Here is a 22,820-nt window from a genome sequence, read left to right on the forward strand (position 1 = left end):
ACGCTGTATTTTTCAAGCCTTCCCCTATAGTGGCGTTCTATCAGAAAGTGGCATACAATTACAGTATGTATTTATCAGTAGCTTTATGTTAACATTTGTAAAATTTCTAGATAACACAGCTTTTTAAAAGTGCCAATTTCGTGTGAATGCTCAATGTTCTATTGAAGAGGGAAACACTGTCTCATTCAGATTACTGAGTATTGTATATATTAATGTATTCTCCACACTTGCTATGGATCAAATGATGATTATACACATGCATAGTGTTTTAGTTCCTTTTGTAAACCTATCAGCTCCTTTGTCGAAGAAAGTAGAATTTTTTTTGTTTTTTTGAAAAGCGGATAGGTTGTGTCTTTAAAACTTCAAAGCACTCATAAAATATTGACAACAGGTCAATACATAACATATTGACATCAGATCAATACATAACATATTGACATCAGATCAATACATAACATATTGACATCAGATCAATACATAACATATTGACATCAGATCAATACATAACATATTGACATCAGATCAATACATAACATATTGACATCAGATCAATACATAACATATTGACATCAGATCAATACATAACATATTTACAGGTGTTTGATATTTACAACCAAAAGAAAATTGCTTATGAGGACACGACTTCTAAGTTCAATTGTGAAGAGGCTGATGATGAAAGTTTTGATCTCCATTTCTTGACCCAAGGCTACAGTCCAAGAAATGAGGCTTACAACCATTCCAACATGTTTGTTGACATGTGGAAGGAATTGATGGGAGATACGACCTATATCTATGGTAAGTATTTCACATAGGATAAACTAAAGTTAGATTTAGATCATACTTGTTATATAACAAACTTGTTATATAACAAGCTTGACAGCTTGTACATGTACATAGAGTATTATAAAAACTCACAAATTAATTGTGCAGTCAATTTGCAAACTAACAAACTAAACTCAAGAGAAATAAGCCCTAAAAATCTTGAGATATTATCGCTGTGTGACAATAAGTGTTTATCCTCATGTTGTTCCTTTTATTTACACATCTAAAATCTATAGATATAATAGCCTGATAATATAATAATATATAGCCTGATATAAAATAAGTGACACTTAAAATAAATATATTTAATTAGTTCAAGTTCTAGAATAGCTTAAGTTATTATAAAGTTCACGTTAAAATAGTAAAACAATTGAGTACTAAATTACTATTTCACGAATATACATGGCTTTAATATTTCTGCATTATGGCTTGTATTGTCTTATATGAAAACGCATGTTTGTTCTAAAAAAGGGTATTAAATTCAAGCAAACTATTTTATTACAAATATGAACTAGAATAGTCTGCAGATTAATGGCTAGTATTTAGATAGAATGTAACCAATACTACAATAAACTAGTAAATATTTCCTACTTAAAGGTTGAGTAGAACAGGTTTAAAAATGAACTTGCCCAAAATTCTGATAGATTTTATCCGAAAGTACTTCATTTTTCGAACGTTTGCGAATATCTTTGATATTTGAGGTGATCTGACTGCCAGGATGTTTCAAGATTAAAATTGACAAAACTTAATCGACGTTACAATCCTAAGAGCAAGAGAAAGTTTGGTTATGACATCTATAGTTGCAGAGAGACCAACAGAATAGAGATGTGTGACACTGTAACTTCAACGCAATCGCTGATATCAATTATAGCAAAGATAGCAACAAGTGACATCATTTCACACATATTTTTCTTCTGAGCGTTTTAATCACGATCAAGTTATATAGATTTCAGTATTGAGTCATCCTGGCAGTCAGATCACCTCAAACATTAAACACAATTGAAAATGATAAAAAATACAGATACTTTCTGGGAAAATCTACTAAAATTTTGTGTAAGTTGATTTTTAATTCTTACATACATTTATGTCTATGTAATTGATATGTCTTTAACCAAATATGCTCCGCTAGCTATTATTTGTTAATGTGGCCATATTATTATCAATTCCATTATTATTGCATGTTGCAACACTCATAGACATGTAGATCTAGAATTTTTAAATGACATTTTTTCTTTAATAGAAACCAGCGAATCATTCCTCAACCTCTATGTACACTACAAGTTAGAAGAAGACAATGCCTTCTTTGATGGGAAAGTTTTTAAGTTTGGTGATGGGTGAGTGCGGTGTTGTTCTATCCTTCATTTACGTATTAAATTGACTGACTTCCGCTGTTTAAATCTAAAATCAATAACTCTAGGTTTAATTCATAAGTTTTAGAGAACTTCAAAAATTTTCGTTTTTATCAATCGTTCTTGTTTTTATTGATCAGCTAAACTATAGCTAATTGATGCGAGAGACTTCTACAGTTGCAACTGATGTCATCACTCATGTTCTCTATCAATTGAATAAAACTGCACATGTGAGAACCTTTAACCTAAAACATTCCAACTCAGTTTGAAATCTTGTCTTATAGGTATGTAATTACAGATGCGTATGAGCTGCGAAGCTAAGCTATCATCATTCTAAATGCTTTGACTGAAAATACAATTAATGTCATATGATATAACAATTTTTTAAGCAGTATGATATTTTAAATTTGATGAGCCTTAAATGTCTATTTAACTGAAATATAATAAAATGAGAATAATTTAAGTTGAGCCATGATGCTAGGAAATGGTAGTCATAGAAACCAAAGCTGGGTACTCTAAAACAATAATATCACCATATATCAAAAAAAAAGTAAATCAGAATTTCGTGTAAATACACATTTATCGACTTGAGCTTTTGCATACTAATTTTTAGTTACTAAAGTGTGCTCAACATGAATTAGGCCTATAGCTTATAATAAGTGATTCTAACATCTTCTGTTCAACTGAATTTTGTTATTTTACAAAATTTATCTACATGGCAAAACAATAATTACTTTTTATTTCATTGTTGACGCTGCCTTGAGGCTATTAAATAGCATAGGACAAAAGCATTCCATTCCTTAGCTTCTTTGAATAATACCCTGTCAGTTTAATGGGTTGTCAGAGATCGTCAGGAGCATAGAGTTATCTCCCCCTAGAGTGATAACTACACGAGGGTTTCCGGTGCCAACAAGGAGCGTTTAGGCCACGCCCCTTTTTTGTGCTAGTCAGTCGTAGTGATTGACTAGATCAATAACATCAGCCATGAAAAGGGTTAAACAAGGATCATGCATTTCCAGTTAAGATAGTAATTAATGTTCATATTAAAGAAATGATGATTATAGTTTATTACTCTAATATATGCTTATTATTTAAAGCAATTCAATACCTACCAGGAATCGCTAAACATATTATGGAAATGTTTACTTTTCCATATCCATTTCCATAAACATAAATATTTCCATGATTTTAGGGAAATGGGTATGGAAATTTTATTTTAGAAATATGGAAATGGTATGGAAATGGAAATAATATGAAAATAAATTATGGAAATGCTATGGAAATGGAAATAATATGGAAATGAAGTAGGGAAATGTAATGGAAATAATATGGAAACGAATTATGGAAATACTATGGAAATGAAGTAGGGAAATGTTATGGAAATGAATTATGGAAATGAATTATGGAAATGGAATTAATATGGAAATGAATTATGCAAATTTTATGGAAATGGAAATAATATGGAAATGAATTATGGAAATGTTATGGAAATGGAAATAATATGGAAATGAATTATGGAAATGTTATGGAAATTGAATTAATATGGAAATAAATTATTGAAATTTTATGGAAATAGAAATAATATGGAAATGAATTATGGAAATGGAAATTGTGACATACACGTAATCCCTGATACCTACATGACTTGCAAAGGCACTGAATAGATAGTGTTAAGTAAGTGAGTTAATGCAATCAGTTACTCATAGATAAGATAGATAGTCATACTGGGGTTGTATTACATTAGTGTGATGGGAAGCTAATCGACCGCCATCAACTGTGAGCTGTACTACCCGAGTTATAAAAAAGTCTTTGGACAAAAAATTTATTTTTATACAACATTTATTTACCGTTCTAACTTTTAAACTTCATAACATGAGAAAAAATTTTTAAGCAGTTTAAAAGAATTAAGAGGAAAAAGAAAACAACTGTAAAGGTTTTCAAGCTTTTTCAAACAACTACAACTTTAAAATTTAATATCATGAAAGAAGTGTTTTGTTGAAATACATGTAAATTAGGAAGAAAAATAAAACTGTAAATGTGTTTAAATGTAAAATAATTAGCAAGTAAAGGCTAAATATAATCTGTTTAGCTGTGATTACAATGAAAAATTATCTAATAAATAAGGTAATAAAAAAGTCTATTTTATTTTCATATAATTATAATTTGGTATAATTAAGTATAATTTATTTTTATTTAACATATTTAACATTTGCCACTTTAACTTTCAAACTACATATTATGAGAAGTGTTTTGTGTAATTGAAATAAATGGAGAGAAGAGAGAAAACAAAAACAACTGTAAATGTTTTCAAGCTTTTTCAAACAACTACAACTTTAAAATTTCATATCATGAAAGAAGTTTTTCGTTGAAATGAATTAGGAAAAAAAATGAAACTGCAAATGTGTTTAAATGTGAAATAATTAGCAAGTAATGGCTAAATATAATCTGTTTAGCTATGATTACAATAAAAAAATGATTTAATAAATAAAGTAATAAAAAAGTCTATTTTATTTTTAAATAATTATAATTTAGTATAATTAAGTATAATTTATTTTTATTTAACATATAACAACATTTCCCACTCTAACTTTCAAACTTTTTGCTTGCTTACATCAAGCAAGGATGACCACTAACTAGTGGACATCCTTTCAAGCTAGTCTATGCATTTGATTGATATGTATCAAAATCTAATATTACATGCAAGGGCTGTTTGTGGGCTGCGGTGTCAATGAATCACTCTATCACCATACAATGTCAATACTTTCAGTGGATGGCAGTCGATTAGCTTCCCATCACACCAATGTAATACAACCCCAGTATGACTATCTATCTTATCTATGAGTAACTCACTAACTCACTGTACTTACACTATCTATTCAGTGCCTTTGCAAGGCATGTAGGTATTGAATTGCTTTAAATAATAAGCATATATTAGAGTAATAAACTATAATCATCATTTCTTTAATATGAGCAATAATTACTATCTTAACTGTGGAAATTCATGATCATTCTCATGGCTGATGTTATTGTTCTGTCAATCACTACGATTGACTAGCACAAAAAAGGGGCGTGGCCTAAACGCTCCTTGTTGGCACCGGAAACGCTCGTGTTGTTGAATGCACAGTTATCACTCTAGGGGGAGATAACTCTATGGTCAGGAGTAACAACTATACCTACTATTATTCAGAAATGCCAGTGAGTAGTGGTGTAGAGCAGTTGTTAGAGTGTTGGTCAACCATACTAGACATTGTGAGTTTAAATCCTGTACAATCCACTTGGTTTTTCCAACCTATTACTGTAGTTCGGACAGATGGATAGACAAACAGACGGATGGCTCTTATTATAGCAAAAAAGATTGAGATTGGGCATGCAGTAACCAAGTGGCATAGTCGTAGTTTCTGTTGATTTTTTCCTCATATTATAGAAAGTTCAGATTACTAAAAAATAGCAGCATTACTGATACAGGATAGCAAATCGTTTTAGGAAAGACTACTACTATCCACTAGTATCTCTCGATGTCGTCTGTCACGAGATTGGGCATGCAATAACCAGATGGCACGGTGGTAGAATGCAAAATAGAAACCAACAGGGAGGCGTCAATGAAGCGTATTCTGACATTGTTGGTGAGTCAGCTTGAACAATAATTGGATTGCTATGGCTCATTTGATGTGTCAGCTCTGCTGATAGCATAGTATAACATTAATAAATCTTAATATTCAGTGAAATCTTTTACCCTGATCACCATAGGCTAAGAACAAATCGAAAAATGGTATCAGCGGTCCCGGGATACTTTCGCTATGAAAATCTTAAAATTTTTCAACCAACTTTTGAAAGATTGCATAATATGAGTTTACTTGAACCTTAATTTTTTCAGATGAATAGTAAGTGCTCGTAACAACTCATTTTCTACGATTTTCAAAGTTCAAACTCATTCAACTCAAAATAACACTCAGTTCTCCGAAAAAACTTGTAGCAATACTTAGCTTGTTCTCCGTATTTTCTTTGTTGTTCCATTAAAGTGTAAACTTCATTTTAGGAGAGACTTGTGATATTCATTACCACAAGAAAGAGGATGCTCTCATAGGCTCTGATATCACGAAGGGTGCAAAAGCAATGCGAAGCATGTGTAACCCTACTTCTTTAAGTATGTTTCCTTTTATTCCCACTTCCACTTCATCACTTCTCAGTTCTCTAGCAGTAGGCTGTTACCAACCTGCTGCGTGTTCTAATTACCAATTTTATCTGATTAAGTATCACATAATTGTCAATTCATATGAACCACGTTTGTATAATTAAAACTATAGTTTGATTAACCTGTTAAGAAGGGGTTTTTAGTGAGTGAAAACACTTTGGTGAAGAATGTAGAATTTTAGGCCTAACTCAAATTGGTTAACATAATCTTTCTTTTCCTGCTGCCATGAACATGAACTGTCGTGTGAGTTTATCTATATATGTCAATCTCAAAACTGGTGTGTCTGTATTAGAGCTGTCCCGTTTCTAAATTTACCAGCCGATTCAGATACCGATATACCAATTTTTATTGAAAAATAATCCGATTCAGGTATTTTGTGTTGCATAGATAATAGTTCATTTTATTATGCAAATAGAAATATAATGCAAAGAAAATGTAAATATTAATGCATTTATTTGTTTGTATTTATAGAAAAAAGATATACACGTGTATTAATTGAGTTTCAATTACTATATATATACAGTGTAGATATATATATAGTATGTGCAAGTTGTGTATAGTTGTGCAAAGCTCATCACTTTTGTGATTTGAGCACTTTGGTGTCAGCACATTGACTTTTTTAAAGTCTGTGAGGCAACTTAGTTGTTTCGTGGCAGGAAGTCAACTCTCATTGGTAATGGGATTTGTGTCCCTTGCCTAAGCTCTGAGCTGCACTGATGAGGCTTCAATAGCCGAAACAGTACTCTCTGTAGCATGGATATATATATATATATATATATATATATATATTAATTGAAACTTAATTAACTCTATGAAACACTATCCTTTTGCGGCCTTGCCTTATTAGGGCCAATTTGCTTTCCGCCAAATGATATCAACAAACATTACCCTCGAAATTTAAATTTGGTGATTGTATTTCAGTTCAGCGTCATCAGTTATGCTAAAACGCGTTCGTAAACAGATAAGCAATAAAATTTTAGTTAAAAGTTCACTAAAATGTATACTAGAACTTCCTTTAAGTATGTTTTAGAAAGCTGAATTAATTTAAGTTGGATTCAGTGTTTATGCTACACATCTGCCTTGAAGGTAAAAACTCTGCATGAAGTACATTGTAATGTTACATTTTCTTACAGACCATAACCACAAAAGGCACTAAAGTTACTGTGCGTAACTATAGTTACTAAAGTTAACATATTGTTTTTTTAATATTTTTTAACGATGATGAATTTTGATGATTTTTACCAGATAGTGATTGCATTAAATAATTATTATGGGTTTCTATACTGCTCTATACATCTGTACAATATTTTCACCTTATGATGCCAACACTGGACAAACTAAAATCATATAATTGCATGCCAAATAACTTTTCATTGTAATCGTAGCAAAGCAGACTATATTTAGCCATTACTTGCTAATAATTTCACATTTAAGTTTAAACACTTTTACAGTTTTCTTCTTCCTCTTAATTTATTTCAACAAAACACTTGTTTCATGATACGGAATTTAAAAGTTAAAATTGTTTGAAAACGTTTGAAAACATTTACAGGTGTTTTCTTTTTTCTCCTATGTCATTTGAACTGCACAAAAACACTTTTTCAATGATATGAAGTTTAAAAGTTGAATGGTAAATACTGCATATGTTAATTAAGAATAGATTTTTTGTTTAAAAAGATTTTTATTTCTCGGGCAACGCCGGGCATTTACCTAGTGTTTCTATATTGCTGCCATAGACATAAACTGTCACGTGAGTTTATGTTTTTATATTGCTGAAAAGCTGCCTGTGACAGTAAATTGAATTGTATGCACTGGATATTTCTAGAAACAGACAAATCTGTAGATCACATGTGTAAATACAAGGACGGAATGGATGCGCACCACTCATCTGGCATATACAACAAGGCTTGGTGCATACTAAAAAGTACTCATGGATGGGACTATGCTATGGCTTTCAAGGTAATACCACATACACTTCTGCTCTAAATCGAATCATTTTATGTTGAATCTAAATTCCAATATACGGCTGTGTTAAGGTGCTGAACAAGGTTTCATATCACATGGATAAAAGATATTGAGTTAGCTGAATAAAACATAAAACGATGTAATTATATTTATTTATATAATTTAGATAAAAGCATTGATCGATCTTTTCTCTGAACTTTCATTTTATGATGCCTTATTCCAAACAATAATATTGAAGCCTGGCAGATGTAGAGTTGTCTCTCCATGAACTTGTTGCAATAGTATGACATGCACTCAAGACTTTCTGTGATTATGTTCGTCATCAACAATTCTGTTGCCATTTCACTGTGGTTCATGCAGAGGTCAATTTCATGGGACATCTAATTTAATGACTGACACTATAGCTATAACAGTGTAAACATACTATTTTAAATATGTTATCAACTACCCTCCCAAATGGCATCTTTTTAAACCTTATACCCGCACCAAGATGCTATATTTTTTGCTACCAAAGCAATTAAAACTTAAGGAAATAATATAACTATGTCAAACACACTTTTAAAATTTTCAATATTGGCTAGAGTGAGTGCTGTGGCAGTGGGTCATTCACTTGAGCATTGCTGTTTTAGGCATTCACTATTGCTAATCTCTTGTATTGGAGACCTGCGATGACAATGCATTGTGGGGCATGTGGAGTAGAGTCAGCAGCTGAGGATCTCACATACGATGTAGCTGATGTCACTGCTGCCTTTAATGCTGTCGGAGTGTCATGTGACAAATGTTAAACGTAGCAACAAAGTCATCTGTTCATACCATTTAGGTGCCTCTACTATAATTTATGTATTACTAATTACTGTAGTCTAGTTCTATTCCTGGTAGTCCAGTGTGCCGTGAAAGATTGTCATGTTTCATGACACAAGTAAAGCACAGAGAATAACTATATGCACAACTATTCTAAAATGTTTGAATGGTTGTGCTTTAATAGTAGTTTGAAAGGCGAATGATTTGTGCAGATCGTAGTGTTGGGTTTGAATCTGATACAACACAATCTCTTATCCTAATCTCTAACTGTGTCTTCGAAAAGACGAACAGACACGGCACATATTATAGTAAAGACTGTTCTATGCATCTTATGGAATTTTGAGTACTATAGGTGATTAACACCAAATGCCTATAAGCAAAGATATTTATTTTGATATAATTCAAGTCCTTTTTGGCAATCTTTTTGTAGCCATTTCATCATATACATCATTTTACTGGCTACTCTTATACCTTCTCAGTGCCTGATTTTACTTGCAGTTTCTAAATCATGACCTACATGTTTGTGTCCATTATATTTATTAAAATATTGAAGCTAAAGATTTTCCTCTTAATCTTCACTTCTATAATTGCGATGCTTATGGTATATTTAATCCTACAATAAAACTATTTATCAGCTACCTGTAGATATAGTAGCAAGATTTCAAACTAATGGTAGCTGAGGAGGTTAATCTGCACTGGTATAGCGTGATAGCTTCAACTAGTTGCTTTGTAACAGGATGTTAGATCTACTAGCCTCTGCAAGGGCAGATAATTACAACCATTTACTAGAGCTCAAGCTCAGCTCCATACTACTAGAGCAACTACTCACATGTAGAACATATTTAGCCTGACATCTAGGAAGAGTGTATGTCCATTCTTCAACAGCCTGTTTCTTGCAGAGCTGATCAACAACTTTACAGGTTGTGATAATCCAAAGATAATTCAGGATATACGAGTTGTGATAATACTTCCTGTACGCTCTGAGGCTGGCAGGCTGATAACTGAGCTACAATATCGATCCTAGGGATAGGGTATCATGCAGAATATATCTCTAGTAAAAGCTAGCGTGAGTGAGCCTCAGTTCTTCTCTGTGGCTCCTTCACCTTTTGTTTCATTTGAATAGAGAATATACAACATATTATTATTATATTATTTATTCAAATATTATCAAAAACATGACTAATGTCCTATATAAAATAGAGCGTTCTTGAGTAACTGTTTCAACTCGTGTTGCCATAAGTACCAGCCAGGGTAAACAAGAGTGTATAAAGTTTTCGATTTTCTTTAATTCTGATCAAACCGATATTGTCTAGTAACAATAACAAGAATTTGTTCGGAACATGAATATTTCTAGTTCCGTGGCAATATAGCATTTAATGTGATAGAGCTATTGCAAATACAAAGCTGTTATACATAAAACAATTACCAAAATTATGCGACACATGCTAAACTATATGCCAGTCTTTTCATAATTATTCATCCATTTTCTTGTTTTTTATTTATTCATTCATTTATTTCATCTTAAATTCTTTCAGAAATTCAAGTACACATTTTTGGTATGATTGTTACTAAACCATAATAAACCAAAGGTAATCAGAAACAAGTTTTTATTAATCGTAGAACACACGTGTGTTTGATATTACGGTATTTCTAAAGACTATTTTTAAAAGGCAGAAAAGTTGAGACGGTAAAGTTACATAAAGAAGGCAAAAATATTCATACCTATTTTCTTTGGTATTTAAGAAACTAATATCACAGCTAGGGCTAGTAGTTATAGTTAGTAAAGCATGACATCAAATAGTTTTATTACACAAATCACTTCTTTCTGCATTTATGTCTGTAGACACTATCTTAAAGAATATTGTATTTATTCACACAATTTTTAAACAACATAAAATACCAGAGTATAAAAAATAAAGCATTTGTTAGTATGGTGTACCGGTCTCACTACGTACGTACATTAGCAGCTTCCCAATATAACTTGTTGCCTTGCTTCGTTCCGTGGTCTCTTTTACGATGCCCTGTTCTACCCAACACCAAGACCTAGTTATCTACACAGTTGCCAGTACTCGATAACCTATTAGCCACGCTCAGATTGTACTAGGATGAGGAACTGTGGAGCTTAAAGGTTGACTTGCAATAAAATTCACATTACAGTTATTTAGTATCAAAAGATTCACCATGCTTTACTCTGTAATGTTGATTTGACTGAGCTCCAGGTTTGATACTCCCCCAAAAGGCCCATTAGGCTCAGCCCAAAATCACGTTTCAGGGAGGTTTTCAGACCATGGGGCACTGTCAGTGACTTTGCTACTTTAGGGAGGCCCAAATGAAATTTAATAAGTTTTGCTGAACAATTTCTTTCATTGATTGGCCTGATTAGGTGTTCCCCTAGATACATAGCGGATACATATGCTATAGGCCTAGTGGAAATTATTTTTATAGCTCCTAAATCATATTGGATGTTTAGCGGGACGTGGAACCTGGGCGGCCCATAGGGAACTCCCAGTGTTAAGGGGTGTATTTAAAATTGACCAACCAGGTGATTGGGGTACAATATCCAAGTATTGGCCTAGCCAGGCGGGTGTTTCTTTCAGAGTATCAACCCTGGGGACTGAGCACGCTTGCTTGCAAAAACAGAGTTCACAGGTCAACGACCAGCTCGCAATAACACATCACTGGCTAATAAGTAAGGCCCAACCGCATTAGCCAATTGCGCGCGAAAACAACACCGAGAGCCTTGCAAAAAGCGAAGCTCTTGTCACGCATCATGAGTCAATATGATGATGATGTAATGCGATTAATGACGAGCAAGGGAAAAGATAACTCATTCTATTTTTGAGCTATGAGAATGAGCATAATAGTCTTCAATACTTGTATTTACACTTTAAGTATTGGCCAGTATTAAAAATCAATCCATGTATTTTTAAATGAAGCGGAATATTGTCACGTGCCCAGGGCTGATACTCTGAATGAAACACCCACCTGGATAGGCCCACACTAGGATATTGTACCCCCAATCACCTGGTTGGTCAATTTGAATATTGTACCCCCAATCACCTGGTTGGTCAATTTGAAATACACCCCCTAAACACTGGGAGTTCCCTAGAGGGCACCCAGGTTCCACGCCCTGCTAAACATCTAATATGATTCATGCATTAATAAAGCAGAAACAAGCTACAAACAAAATTCCCAATTTTATTTAAGTACATTTTTATTTCGGATTTTTTGTTTGTTTAGTATTGCAAAAACGATCGTTTTTTCTTCTGCAAACGGATTATTTTTTGTTGCTAACAGAGACCAATGTATTTTAGTTTACTATTGGTAAAAAATTAAACAAAAAAAGGCAATTACATGTAGCTAACCATAAATCTATTTATAAAAACCGTTCGTGTGGTGACATAATAGTCACTACGTTCACTAGCGTCAGTACCGCAAAACGACAAAGATGTTGCTATGCCTGCAAAAGGGTTAATAAAACTGATTCCAAACATCAACCATCAGAATATCATTTTCATTTACAAAGAAAAACAACGAATATCAATGAAATAAATATATCATTCATTCTGAGTATATTGCTAAAGGGTTGCTAAGATAATGCAGTGTCGACTGTCTCTTTTACCTTCCTTTCCCGTCAGCAGGCAAGCAGTAGCAATCTGCATTAAAATGAAGACTGGATTTTTGGTGCAATGTCTGGTATTACTTTGGCTGAATAAAACCTTAATGAGCATGGGCCCTTTTACTGGCTTGGTTGTGGAAGCCCCCCCTCCTAAAGTAGCAAATTCACTGACAGTGCCCCATGATCTGAAACCCCCCCTAAAACGTGATTTTGGGCCGAACCTAATGGGCCTTTAAGGGGGAGTATCAGCCCTGGGGTCACGTGCTCAAGGCAGGATAGTTTTCAGCCCTAAAAATTAATATTGTTTGTCTTAAATCTTTTTAGTTATAAAAATCTGGTCTTTGTTTAAAATAACTAAAAGTTTTTAGACTAGCCAGTGTTTCATGACAGATAGTAATGTTCTACTTTGATCAGCCTTGTCTGGTTATAACATCATGCACTAAAATGGGAAACTTATGCAGACAGACGAGAGTTGTCGAGACAAAAAATTCAAGAATACAACTTACACCAAGTCTGTGAACGTGGAAAACTCTGATTAAAGAGTTTGATGATTGATATTACTTTTTAGTTGCCCTGCAAAGCAGGTTATGTAATACAGTAACAGTGCTTGAAGGTACATGTAATCATATATTAAACCTATTGTATTCACAACTCTGTGATAGCAAGAGGATCCAAGAAAGACCCTGACTACGATACAGAGTTACAGCAAAGCCTAACATGAACCTGAGAGAATTACCTACATATTGATGGCAAAAACAGTGCTTTTCGGAAGTCAGCAGCGAAGCCAAGCCTGCCATTGTCAAAATGACCAATCATAAATGGGAGAGAGCATGCTAAATCGATGATGCATGAGCCTTTATTTCAGGCATATAAAATTGAAAAAAGATTAATTTGATGAAACCACTGGAAAGCACCAATAACCAAAAACTAAACAATTTGCAATTATGACCAAAATAACATCTGAAGAATAAATTCAAACCAAAAACACAATTTTCGATTGGCAGCATCAAATAGAATAGACGTAATAGGAAACCAGCGAAGAAAAGAATCACATGTTACAAAGAATAAATAAACGGAAATGTGGAAAGCGAATAGAATATTACAGGTCATCTAAAGAGAGATGAAGGAATCGTCTCCTTTCCATCATCCGCATAGAGCTATCATCAATAATAGAAATAATCTTTAGACTAGAGTTGAAGGAATGCTTGAGACGATTTGCCACAGCTAAGGGCAAAATGTGTAAAAACTAATTGTAAAGAGTCAAGGCTATTGTATAACGCAGGAAGCTGCCTTTGACAACTCTGTGTTGAACTCTTCATCAATGCCAGAGTCATCTCGTTGCCGACCTGAAATGTTTGGCATGAGTTTTTCATAGATGAGGTCTTGGCGCTCATAGAAAAGGATGTAACAGTTTCTTTGATTCGCTTGCGTGACAGTCGCCTCTGAGAGTTCCTAACATAGGAAAGAAAAAAGCTGATTAGCACATATCTTTTTATAGCTCCAAGATGGACATACATTGGCAGATTATTGAGATCTATGGCTTCAAGAAGGGTAATAGGGTGGTCAACTAGCGTGGATAAAACCATAGCTATAATAAGAGCAGTGTCATTCGTCTCAACTGTCCTAATAGTTGACAGTAAAAAAGATTGCATTGCATACGAACTCGCGACTTTCAGCGTGGTAAGTCAACATACCAACACTGTACCACTTGATTGCTTACTGGTATGTTCGAATAGTTGTATGTACACTAGAGTCATAACACTTGACAATCTCTCAAGATGCACGAGACCGCCGATTTTATATATACAACACTTAAACCATAACTGTCACGAACAACTTTTATCGTAATTACTAGGTAAATCAGACACGCTGATTCCGATTTTGTACTCAAAATAAAGATTAGTCCACTAACCTTCAAAGTCATTTGGGCTTTTTTAAAGCATTTCAATATCCGTTTCGAAAACAACACAATCGGCATTACAAGCTCTGCCCATAAATATGTGACAAAACCTAGCTTTTTTCAGAAACGGAAGTTAGGAATGTTTAGTCCGATTTAGAATAATAGAGATGGGTGTCTTAAAACCCATTATTATCTAAATCCAGCCTGTAAAATAATTTCAGTTTTTTATGAAAGGGATATAAACTATTTAAAATTGCTTGCATCATGTTACATGACGTTTAAATGGGCTGGACGCCGAGAAAAATGAGCTCAAAAAGCGCGGTTTTATCACAGGCTAGCGTTGTTATAGCGCTTTTTAAATATGCAATGCTAAATAGCTTATCTACCTTTCAGAAAAGACTGATATTATTTTTAAGGCTGAATTTAGATATTAATGGATTTTAAAACACCCATCTCTATTATTCTAAATGGGTCTAAACATCCCTACGTAACTTCTTTTTCTAAAAAGCTAGGTTACGTCACGTATTTATGGGCGGAGCTTGTTATGCCGATCGTGTTGTTTTCGAGACCGATATTAAAACGCTATAAAAAATCCTTCATTACTCTGAAAGTTAGTGGTCTAATCTTTATTTTGATTACAAAATCGGAATCAGCGTGTCTGATTTACCTAGTTAATACGATAAAAGTTGTTTGTGGCAGTTATGGTTTAAACACGATTAAGAACACTGAGGCCATATTTTAGATGATGTTCATGAAACAATGTAACAGTATGAGAAGGAAATCCTGCAGTAGGCTTTTTACGATTAACTAGATTCTGGGTTAAGAACTTCTTTTTGGCTAGAATAGGTAAAATAGCTACAGCAAGCTATTGGCAACGGCTGAATATCACACAATAGATACACTGATTAGAGATTTTTTACCATATATCCTTCAAACTCCTTTAACCGCAATATTTGTTATCGGTTAGAACATAAAAGGATACCTCTATGAGCAAAGATAATTACCAAAATTCGCGGGCAGACAATAACGCGAATGGTTAAAATCCGGGTATAATTAGAGTTGTTGGCTACTTAAAAAATGAGAACAACTACTAATTAATATAAAAAACTAGTCGCTATGAGTTTCCAGTAGCTGGAGTCACAGAATAATTTATTCGCGTATGTGCTTCTCCACGAATAAAATAGTCTGCGAGAATTAATGAAAAGACAACTTCCGCGAAATATAACTCACCGAGTTATATTTCGCGGAAGTTGTTCTGCGATATTGTTCTGCGATGTTTCTGCGACATTGTTCTATAGGGTAAATATCCGTGTCCATGGAGACACAAATATCAGGCATTCATTGAGCTCAATTTAGAACATCAAAATTTTTCAACGCTATGGATAAAAATGTTTTAACAACAAGTCAAATAATTACAAAAATATTACAAAATAATTATGTATATGACAAAAGAAAACCAGTTTAAGACTGCTGCTCAAAATTGTTCTTGTGTTGGTAAGGAGCAATAGATGTATACAACATATAGAGACATATGTTGGTAAGGAGCAATAGATGTATACAACATATAAATAGAGACGGGCTTAACTAAAGCACTTCCTGCTTAAAAACAGTTATACAGCCATTCCTCAACATAAGAATGGCCCAACGTACAAGAAAATCAAGATATGAGCAAAGTTTCGAACAAATTTCTTCATTGCGATACGAGTAATCTTTGAGATATGAGCATACGAGCCATTTGGTCAAGTATGCGAGAAGCCGCTTTCGAGAAAAGCATCGCTCGGTCTTTCTCCTCGAATCAGTTTGAAAAAAGTTTTTAAAAGGTTGACTACAAGTTATAGTAAATGCGAGGCAAAATGCGCTAAACCGAAAACGGAAAATAAAAAGTTAAGACGACAAAATTAAGGTTAGTTTAGTAAAAGACTAGCTGAATGTCTGGCATTGCACGGGTATTAAAAGCAGCTTATAAACAGTTGCAAATAATGTAGTTGTTTACCACTTGCCATTAGCCTGGCACATTGCCAATGGTTAATTTGAGTAAGCTAGTATCTGTATTGCTAAACTTACTAATAAGAGCAAGCATTAGTGACGTTGTGCGTAGCGTAACACGGAGTCGATATACATATTTTAACCGAGATAACGACTCATGTCGCCTAAAGGATCCATTGCGCCTTGTGTACCTCAATGGGTCAGCTTATTGCCTGGTGAATGGGCAGATTCTGAGATCAAATCTTCTGCGATACGGATTTTTTTTGCTAGATACACATCACTATAGCTGGACAGACCAGATGACGACAAACTTCGAAGCTTATATATAAAGATTAAAACTTAGCTTCAAGTGTGTATTTAGTAAGCTAAACTCATTTAAGTTAAATTCAAAGTTTATGTTATGTTACGTAGCGTCACAAAAGTTTAGTGCACTGAACGCGCTGCTGTCAAGTCTCTCTCACACTGTTGTTAGCCACTACGCCTGTCTCAAAGGTAAGAACCTACAGTAGTGTTCATAGTAATGTTACATTTTATTGCTGATTTTAACAAGTAAATAGATAGGTATTTGTTACTTTGTTAGTGTAGGCACTGAATTACAATTTTTAAAAACGTGCTTTTTCATAGGAATATCCTGTTTCACATAGTTTTTTGATAAAATGGTAACAGATTAATTTGTGTTTAGCTATTTTATATAGGAAATAGTGCCTTGAGATACGAGTAAATTGACATATGAGCTCAGTCCGAGAAAGCATTAAGCTCGTATGTCAAGGTATGACCGTATAAGAAAACAAATATGAAATGAAAAGATAATGTATTTTTATTAAAAGGGCGGGGCATGCAATGTTGTACCTAATTTAAACTTAGTGTAACCGAATCGTTGATATAGCGTGAAGCTAACTCTATAAATAGAATGAACAGGGTTTGTGATGAGGCTAGTGGAAATGCAATATAAATGTTCTGCTCAGAGAAAACCCACGCCTCAAAAGTAACAAAAAAGCCATTTGGTTGGTAGATATATTTTGGAATGATCATTGGAGGCAAAACCTTGTAACTTGTGTGCTTGTTTGGTTAATAAATCTGACAGAAAGAGTAAACAGGAAACTCGTGACTTTCCAGACTCACCTTAACCATGCTGTCATTATACTCGTACCATTTACCATTAGGGTTCTTAGTACAAGTTATGTAGTGACCACCTCCTAGGTTACCACGGTGACACTACAACAGTCACAGGTCAGGCTAAAGATAAAAAAAAACATAGCTAGAAGGTTGAATAAGAATAATTAGAGACCGAGACAATCAAATATTATCAGCAATATTCCTGCGCACTTGGAATGAACAAGGTTAAATTTGAATGCACTGCAAGTGAAAATATAGACTTGCATGTTCATCAGTAAAGTATTTAGTGAATGAAATTAAAATACTAAAAACGTTTACGTGAAAAAAAAACGTATGTAAGAATATTTTGAGATTTCCACCTATATCCAATATTTTTTAATTATAAGATACTAGTTGTTAATGAAAGCAGAAAACAAAACTTACTGTAGGATAAATTACTCACTTATGATTACCTATCCATACAAATGAAAAAAAAATGATGCAAAATTCAAGCAAACATACAAAATGATTTTCCACATACGAGATTTCTTAAACTGATACTATTTTGCAAATAAAAGTAAAGCTGGTGAAAATTAAGAATAAAGCATAAAATAAAAGAATAAGTAAAGTAAGCTAATGCAAGCTATATAATAGAAGTGTGAGTAAGTTACACTGTACGTTTCTATCACTTACTCTACTATCTAACATACGCATTGCCGGGCCTTCACCTCATTCTAGCTGTCATATTCTATCTATTCATACTCCACTATCTGTCTCCAATCTGGCTCTAATGTGACATATGAAGACTTCTTTTCACTGAATCTTTATTAATTTTGGTTTTTACCTTATGTTTCTTTACATAGCTTTTTTTTATAAAGCCTTTTCTTTAATGCTCTATGATATTAACTGACATGTTTATCATTGTTTATTGAGCTCTTGTACGAATTAAACAAAGTGCAGCGTAATCTTAAAAGGATACTTGCTCCAACATATAACAGTTTCAATGTACTAAGCAAATAGTGAAATGGATTAACTAACTAAAATTGAATTTAATTAAGCTACTCTTGAACTCTTACAAAAGTACTCTATAAAATATGCAAAAATCCAGTAATAAACAATGTAAAGTAAAACCTTGACATACAAAGTTAACCCATTCTGATATTTGTTACATATGTCAAAGCAGTGTATGTTGGAGCAAAGGTTCTTAAAGGAATATATTATATTTTGATGAATTTATTTCAAAGCCCACATAATAACAATAAAAGCAAGTAATTACATATCGTAATATAACAGAATGGATTATGTAAAACTATGTACAAAAAGTAAACTTGACTGGAAGTGTAGTCTTGGCAATACGTAGGTTCGATGGTTGTACAAAGATAGTAATATGCAGTATAACTTACACTATATATACATGTAGTTTAAATTAAATTAATTTAAAAATTTTGTAGTATTTTGTGCTTATTTTCTGTTTTGTATTTTCATTTTCCAGCAATTTTACTTTTATTTACACAACCGAACTGTTTCAAAAGATCTTGATGTCACGTGTGAAACAACCCATAGAAAGACATGATCACATGACTGGACTATGTAACTATAAATATTGAATAACTTATCACAGCGCACCAGCACAACAGGCATAGAGATATTTACAGCATAGAGCGATCCTCAAACTAATAACCTCTGTATAACATACAAAAGCCATAAGCGATATAAAGTCCAGAGATCTAAGGAATATGCGGGTGAAAAACTTACAGAGACGGCGTGGAGGTCATATTTGGCTTGGCTATAATCCAGGCTATCACAGGAAGTAACTGACTGTGTTTTGGCTCTAGTCGGTAATCCCAATGAGTTAGTAGAGTTACCAGGATCAAGTTCCTAACAATCGACATACAGAAGCTAGCCTTAATACCATGAGAAATTGCAGTGAGTAACATCACACTGCATAACTGTGATATGTGAAAAGATATTTTACTGTCCCGTAAATGCTAATGACCAAGCCATACAGTTTACCTTCAAGCTGAGGGCAGTTAAACCAATTTGAACTCATTCAATAAATACCTCTTTACAAATTGCTTTATTAAAATTGAGTTTTTCAAAGACCTTTTTGAATTAAAAATACAAAAAAATGAGGTCTTTAAGATGTTTTAATTTCTATTGAAACGGAAAAACAATGCAAATTTACAAATAAGTAATGCATTAAGATGAAAACAGAACTTTTGGAAATGAATGTTAGTAATAAATTTGAAAATTACCATAACTTATGATTGTATATGAACAGTTTACACTAAAAGCTAAGTTTCAAAGCGTAACAAAAGGGTGAAAATAATAATATTATAATGATACTTTAATTTATACATCGACATTATAAATAATAATATTATAATACATAATACAATAATATTATTATATTACCAATATAAAAACAATATTTTAATTATAAACTGGGACTAGCGATGAGTATAAAAGTACTTTTGCAACAACCAATTATCATAGCATATACGTGAGTTTAATGACTAATGACTCTTCATTAAAAAAAATAATGAAATCTTTGGTTGAAACTTTTAGAGCAAGGAAAGTGTAAGCTATCGACCTTCATACCACACGTTGAGAAATACTATTTTTAAGCGATGACTAATTGTGTTGTCCCAGACATATCGAATAGAGTACTTACTGATGTTGGAGCCAAAGAATGACGTCAGTAAGAAATTCCTGAGAAAATTATCCAAAATTTATACTTTTATATACTTGAGTTACTCTACTAAAGAGTTACTGTCGTAACTTTTAACTTTGCTAATTATTTAGTTAACAGCATTAATTAATACTTTAATAAATTTATAACAAAATATTTACTCATTGCTAAAGAATTGGCATGAAGACATCAAACATAAAGATTACAAAAGTCACTGGAAATTATCAATTTTCGAACAAGACAATTGCGAACAACACTTCTCTTTAGAGCGTATCCGTTTTTACTGTTTTTCAAATCAATGCGAAGTAGGCCTCATCACAGAGTAATTGATAAAGAAAAATAGGAAAAACTAAACATGTTAGGAAAACTGAAAGCTTAGACAACTTCCAACCTCTGAGTGGTCACCCATTGGCCCTGAGTTTAGTGATGTTCCTGTCGACTTGCAAGCTTCTTCCGGTGCTGAGCGCTGTACCAGGTAAGACTCTGGATCAAAATCCTTTATCGGAAAATCTACGAGCTTCTGTGACTTGACCCAGCGATTGCTGAGAAACTGGAAGCGTTTGAGGTGTATGATCTACAATGAGGTGTAAGTACATTGAAAATACCTACAGCATGTGAAGTCAATCAGCGTATATCTAGATTATGGAAGTTTTATAGTAAACCAACAATGAGGCTGGCAATGCCTGGGATTTCTTCCATTTTTAACCAGATCACCAGCAGGTGAGCGTTTAAGAGGCTGGTTTTCAGGAACCAGACAGAGTTTGAAATCGGATATTTTTTAGCGACCTAGCAGAATACACGAGCATGTGTATGAAGCTTAGATAAAATCGGGCCAAAAATGTGGAAACGCATGTTGTTTACATGGACCAACAGACAGACAGACACAAAGCGAGAATCAGTAATATGCATGTACTGTAGATTGACCCACCACCTTGGATTTATCCCAAGCTGCAATAACCTGCAATGTATTTACACTAACTCAATACTTGTATAACTCTCATCTAACTCCCTAGAGTGTATAGTATGAAGTAGAACATACACATTAGCACCTCCAAATAAGTTAAAAACACTACAGAGACCTTGTGTTAAAGCGATGGTGCCTCATAAGGAGAATTATGACCAATGGTTGGAGGCCTTTGGGCTCAATGCAATTTTGGTATTTCTGAACTCCTGCTGCCTAAAGTACTGTGACAGACTCCAGCATACCCAACCACCAACTTCATAGCTATGCCTCACAAAATTTGATGAATATTTATGCTTTGCCGATCATGTTGACAATATAATATCTAAGGCTAGACCTGCTACTCCATCTCTGGAAAGTTGGTACAAAGCCAAAAAACCGATCATCGTTTTACTAGAGCAGAATGTTATCCATCTTGTAGCTCCCTATTGAATTCTATATTTATCAAATGGAGGTATAGAGAATCTTGACAGACTACACGAAGCTCGGTGTTAGAGTGGTGGTGCCTCATAAGAAGAATTATGACTAATGATTGCAGACCTTCAGGCTCGATGAACTCTAACAGCCCACCCAGTATACCCAACCACCCATTTCTTAGCTAAAGCCCATAAACGAACACCACTGAGCACACTAGGTGTGATATTGTCTGTCCTATATCTATAATATCTTTATATAGCTGAACTGCTGGTCATAGGAAAAGTAACCGATTTGTGAATATAGAATATTTATATGTCTAATCACTCTTCATTTCAAAAGATAATAGAGCTTAAATTACAGAATAAAGAACGAGAAAAATGTAGGTTATAATCATAGAGACTGCATGATCGGTAGAACTATTATTACATGTTTAATTCTATTTTAGCATGAAAAGTCAGCAGCTCCTTTTATGTAGAGTCCATGTTTGTTCTCTCAAACGGTCGGACAAGATGCTAGGGAAAGTTGAAAGATTTCTGTGTTCGTTAGTAGCATCTATAGTATTCCCCAATATTACTTGGACTAAACATCAAAATTCAAATACACTTACTGAATAGTTGGAATTTTTTCAACCATTCGAAAATAAAACGACAAAAAATAAATTTCCTAAGCGCAAGCGCGCATGAACAATTTATGTGAAAATAACTTAATCGAGGCTAAATATACATATGGCGGAACACTAAAGGTAACACAACTCTTACTAAGATGTTTGGCAGTCGCCACAGCTCCAACTTCTTGGTGGCTCTCCTGTGTTCTTTACATTTGGAACAAAAATAAAGCTCGTCTTCAGCCAGTTGTTCCTCCTTTGTAAAAGCTTTCAAACATTGTTGTATATCGAGGGGGTCATCTAAGTTGTACACCTCACTCACGCTTGAATGCACCTGTCAACACAAGGAGGATATGACACAATAACACAGGTACTCACACTTGAATGCACCTGTCAACACAAGGAGTATATGGCACCATA

General features: G+C 33.7%; 2 protein-coding genes across 3 annotated transcripts in view; one reads left to right on the top strand and one right to left on the bottom strand.

Moving 5' to 3' along the window:
- The first annotated feature begins 722 nt into the window (after positions 1-722).
- Positions 723-9,110, top strand: LOC137390312 (elastase-like). Its single transcript, XM_068076644.1, has 6 exons — positions 723-795; positions 2,063-2,156; positions 5,655-5,794; positions 6,208-6,315; positions 8,186-8,319; positions 8,955-9,110. Exons 1-6 carry the CDS (start codon positions 744-746, stop codon positions 9,108-9,110), a joined length of 684 nt encoding a protein of 227 aa, XP_067932745.1. The 5' UTR covers positions 723-743.
- A 4,409-nt stretch (positions 9,111-13,519) lies between these two features.
- The window catches only part of LOC137389590 (ubiquitin carboxyl-terminal hydrolase 32-like), a 55,518-nt gene continuing 46,217 nt past the window's right edge, over positions 13,520-22,820 (bottom strand). For both annotated transcript variants that reach the window (XM_068075644.1, XM_068075643.1), the window contains 5 exons: positions 22,555-22,734; positions 20,810-20,992; positions 19,482-19,604; positions 17,754-17,846; positions 13,520-14,197 (listed from right to left, as the gene is read on the bottom strand). In XM_068075644.1, coding sequence (XP_067931745.1) covers positions 14,012-14,197; positions 17,754-17,846; positions 19,482-19,604; positions 20,810-20,992; positions 22,555-22,734 — 765 coding nt within the window. In that variant the 3' untranslated portion in view covers positions 13,520-14,011. The remainder of the gene's footprint in view (positions 14,198-17,753; positions 17,847-19,481; positions 19,605-20,809; positions 20,993-22,554; positions 22,735-22,820) is intronic.

Source organism: Watersipora subatra, chromosome 3 (genome assembly GCF_963576615.1).
Source record: "Watersipora subatra chromosome 3, tzWatSuba1.1, whole genome shotgun sequence".
NCBI lineage: Eukaryota > Metazoa > Bryozoa > Gymnolaemata > Cheilostomatida > Watersiporidae > Watersipora > Watersipora subatra.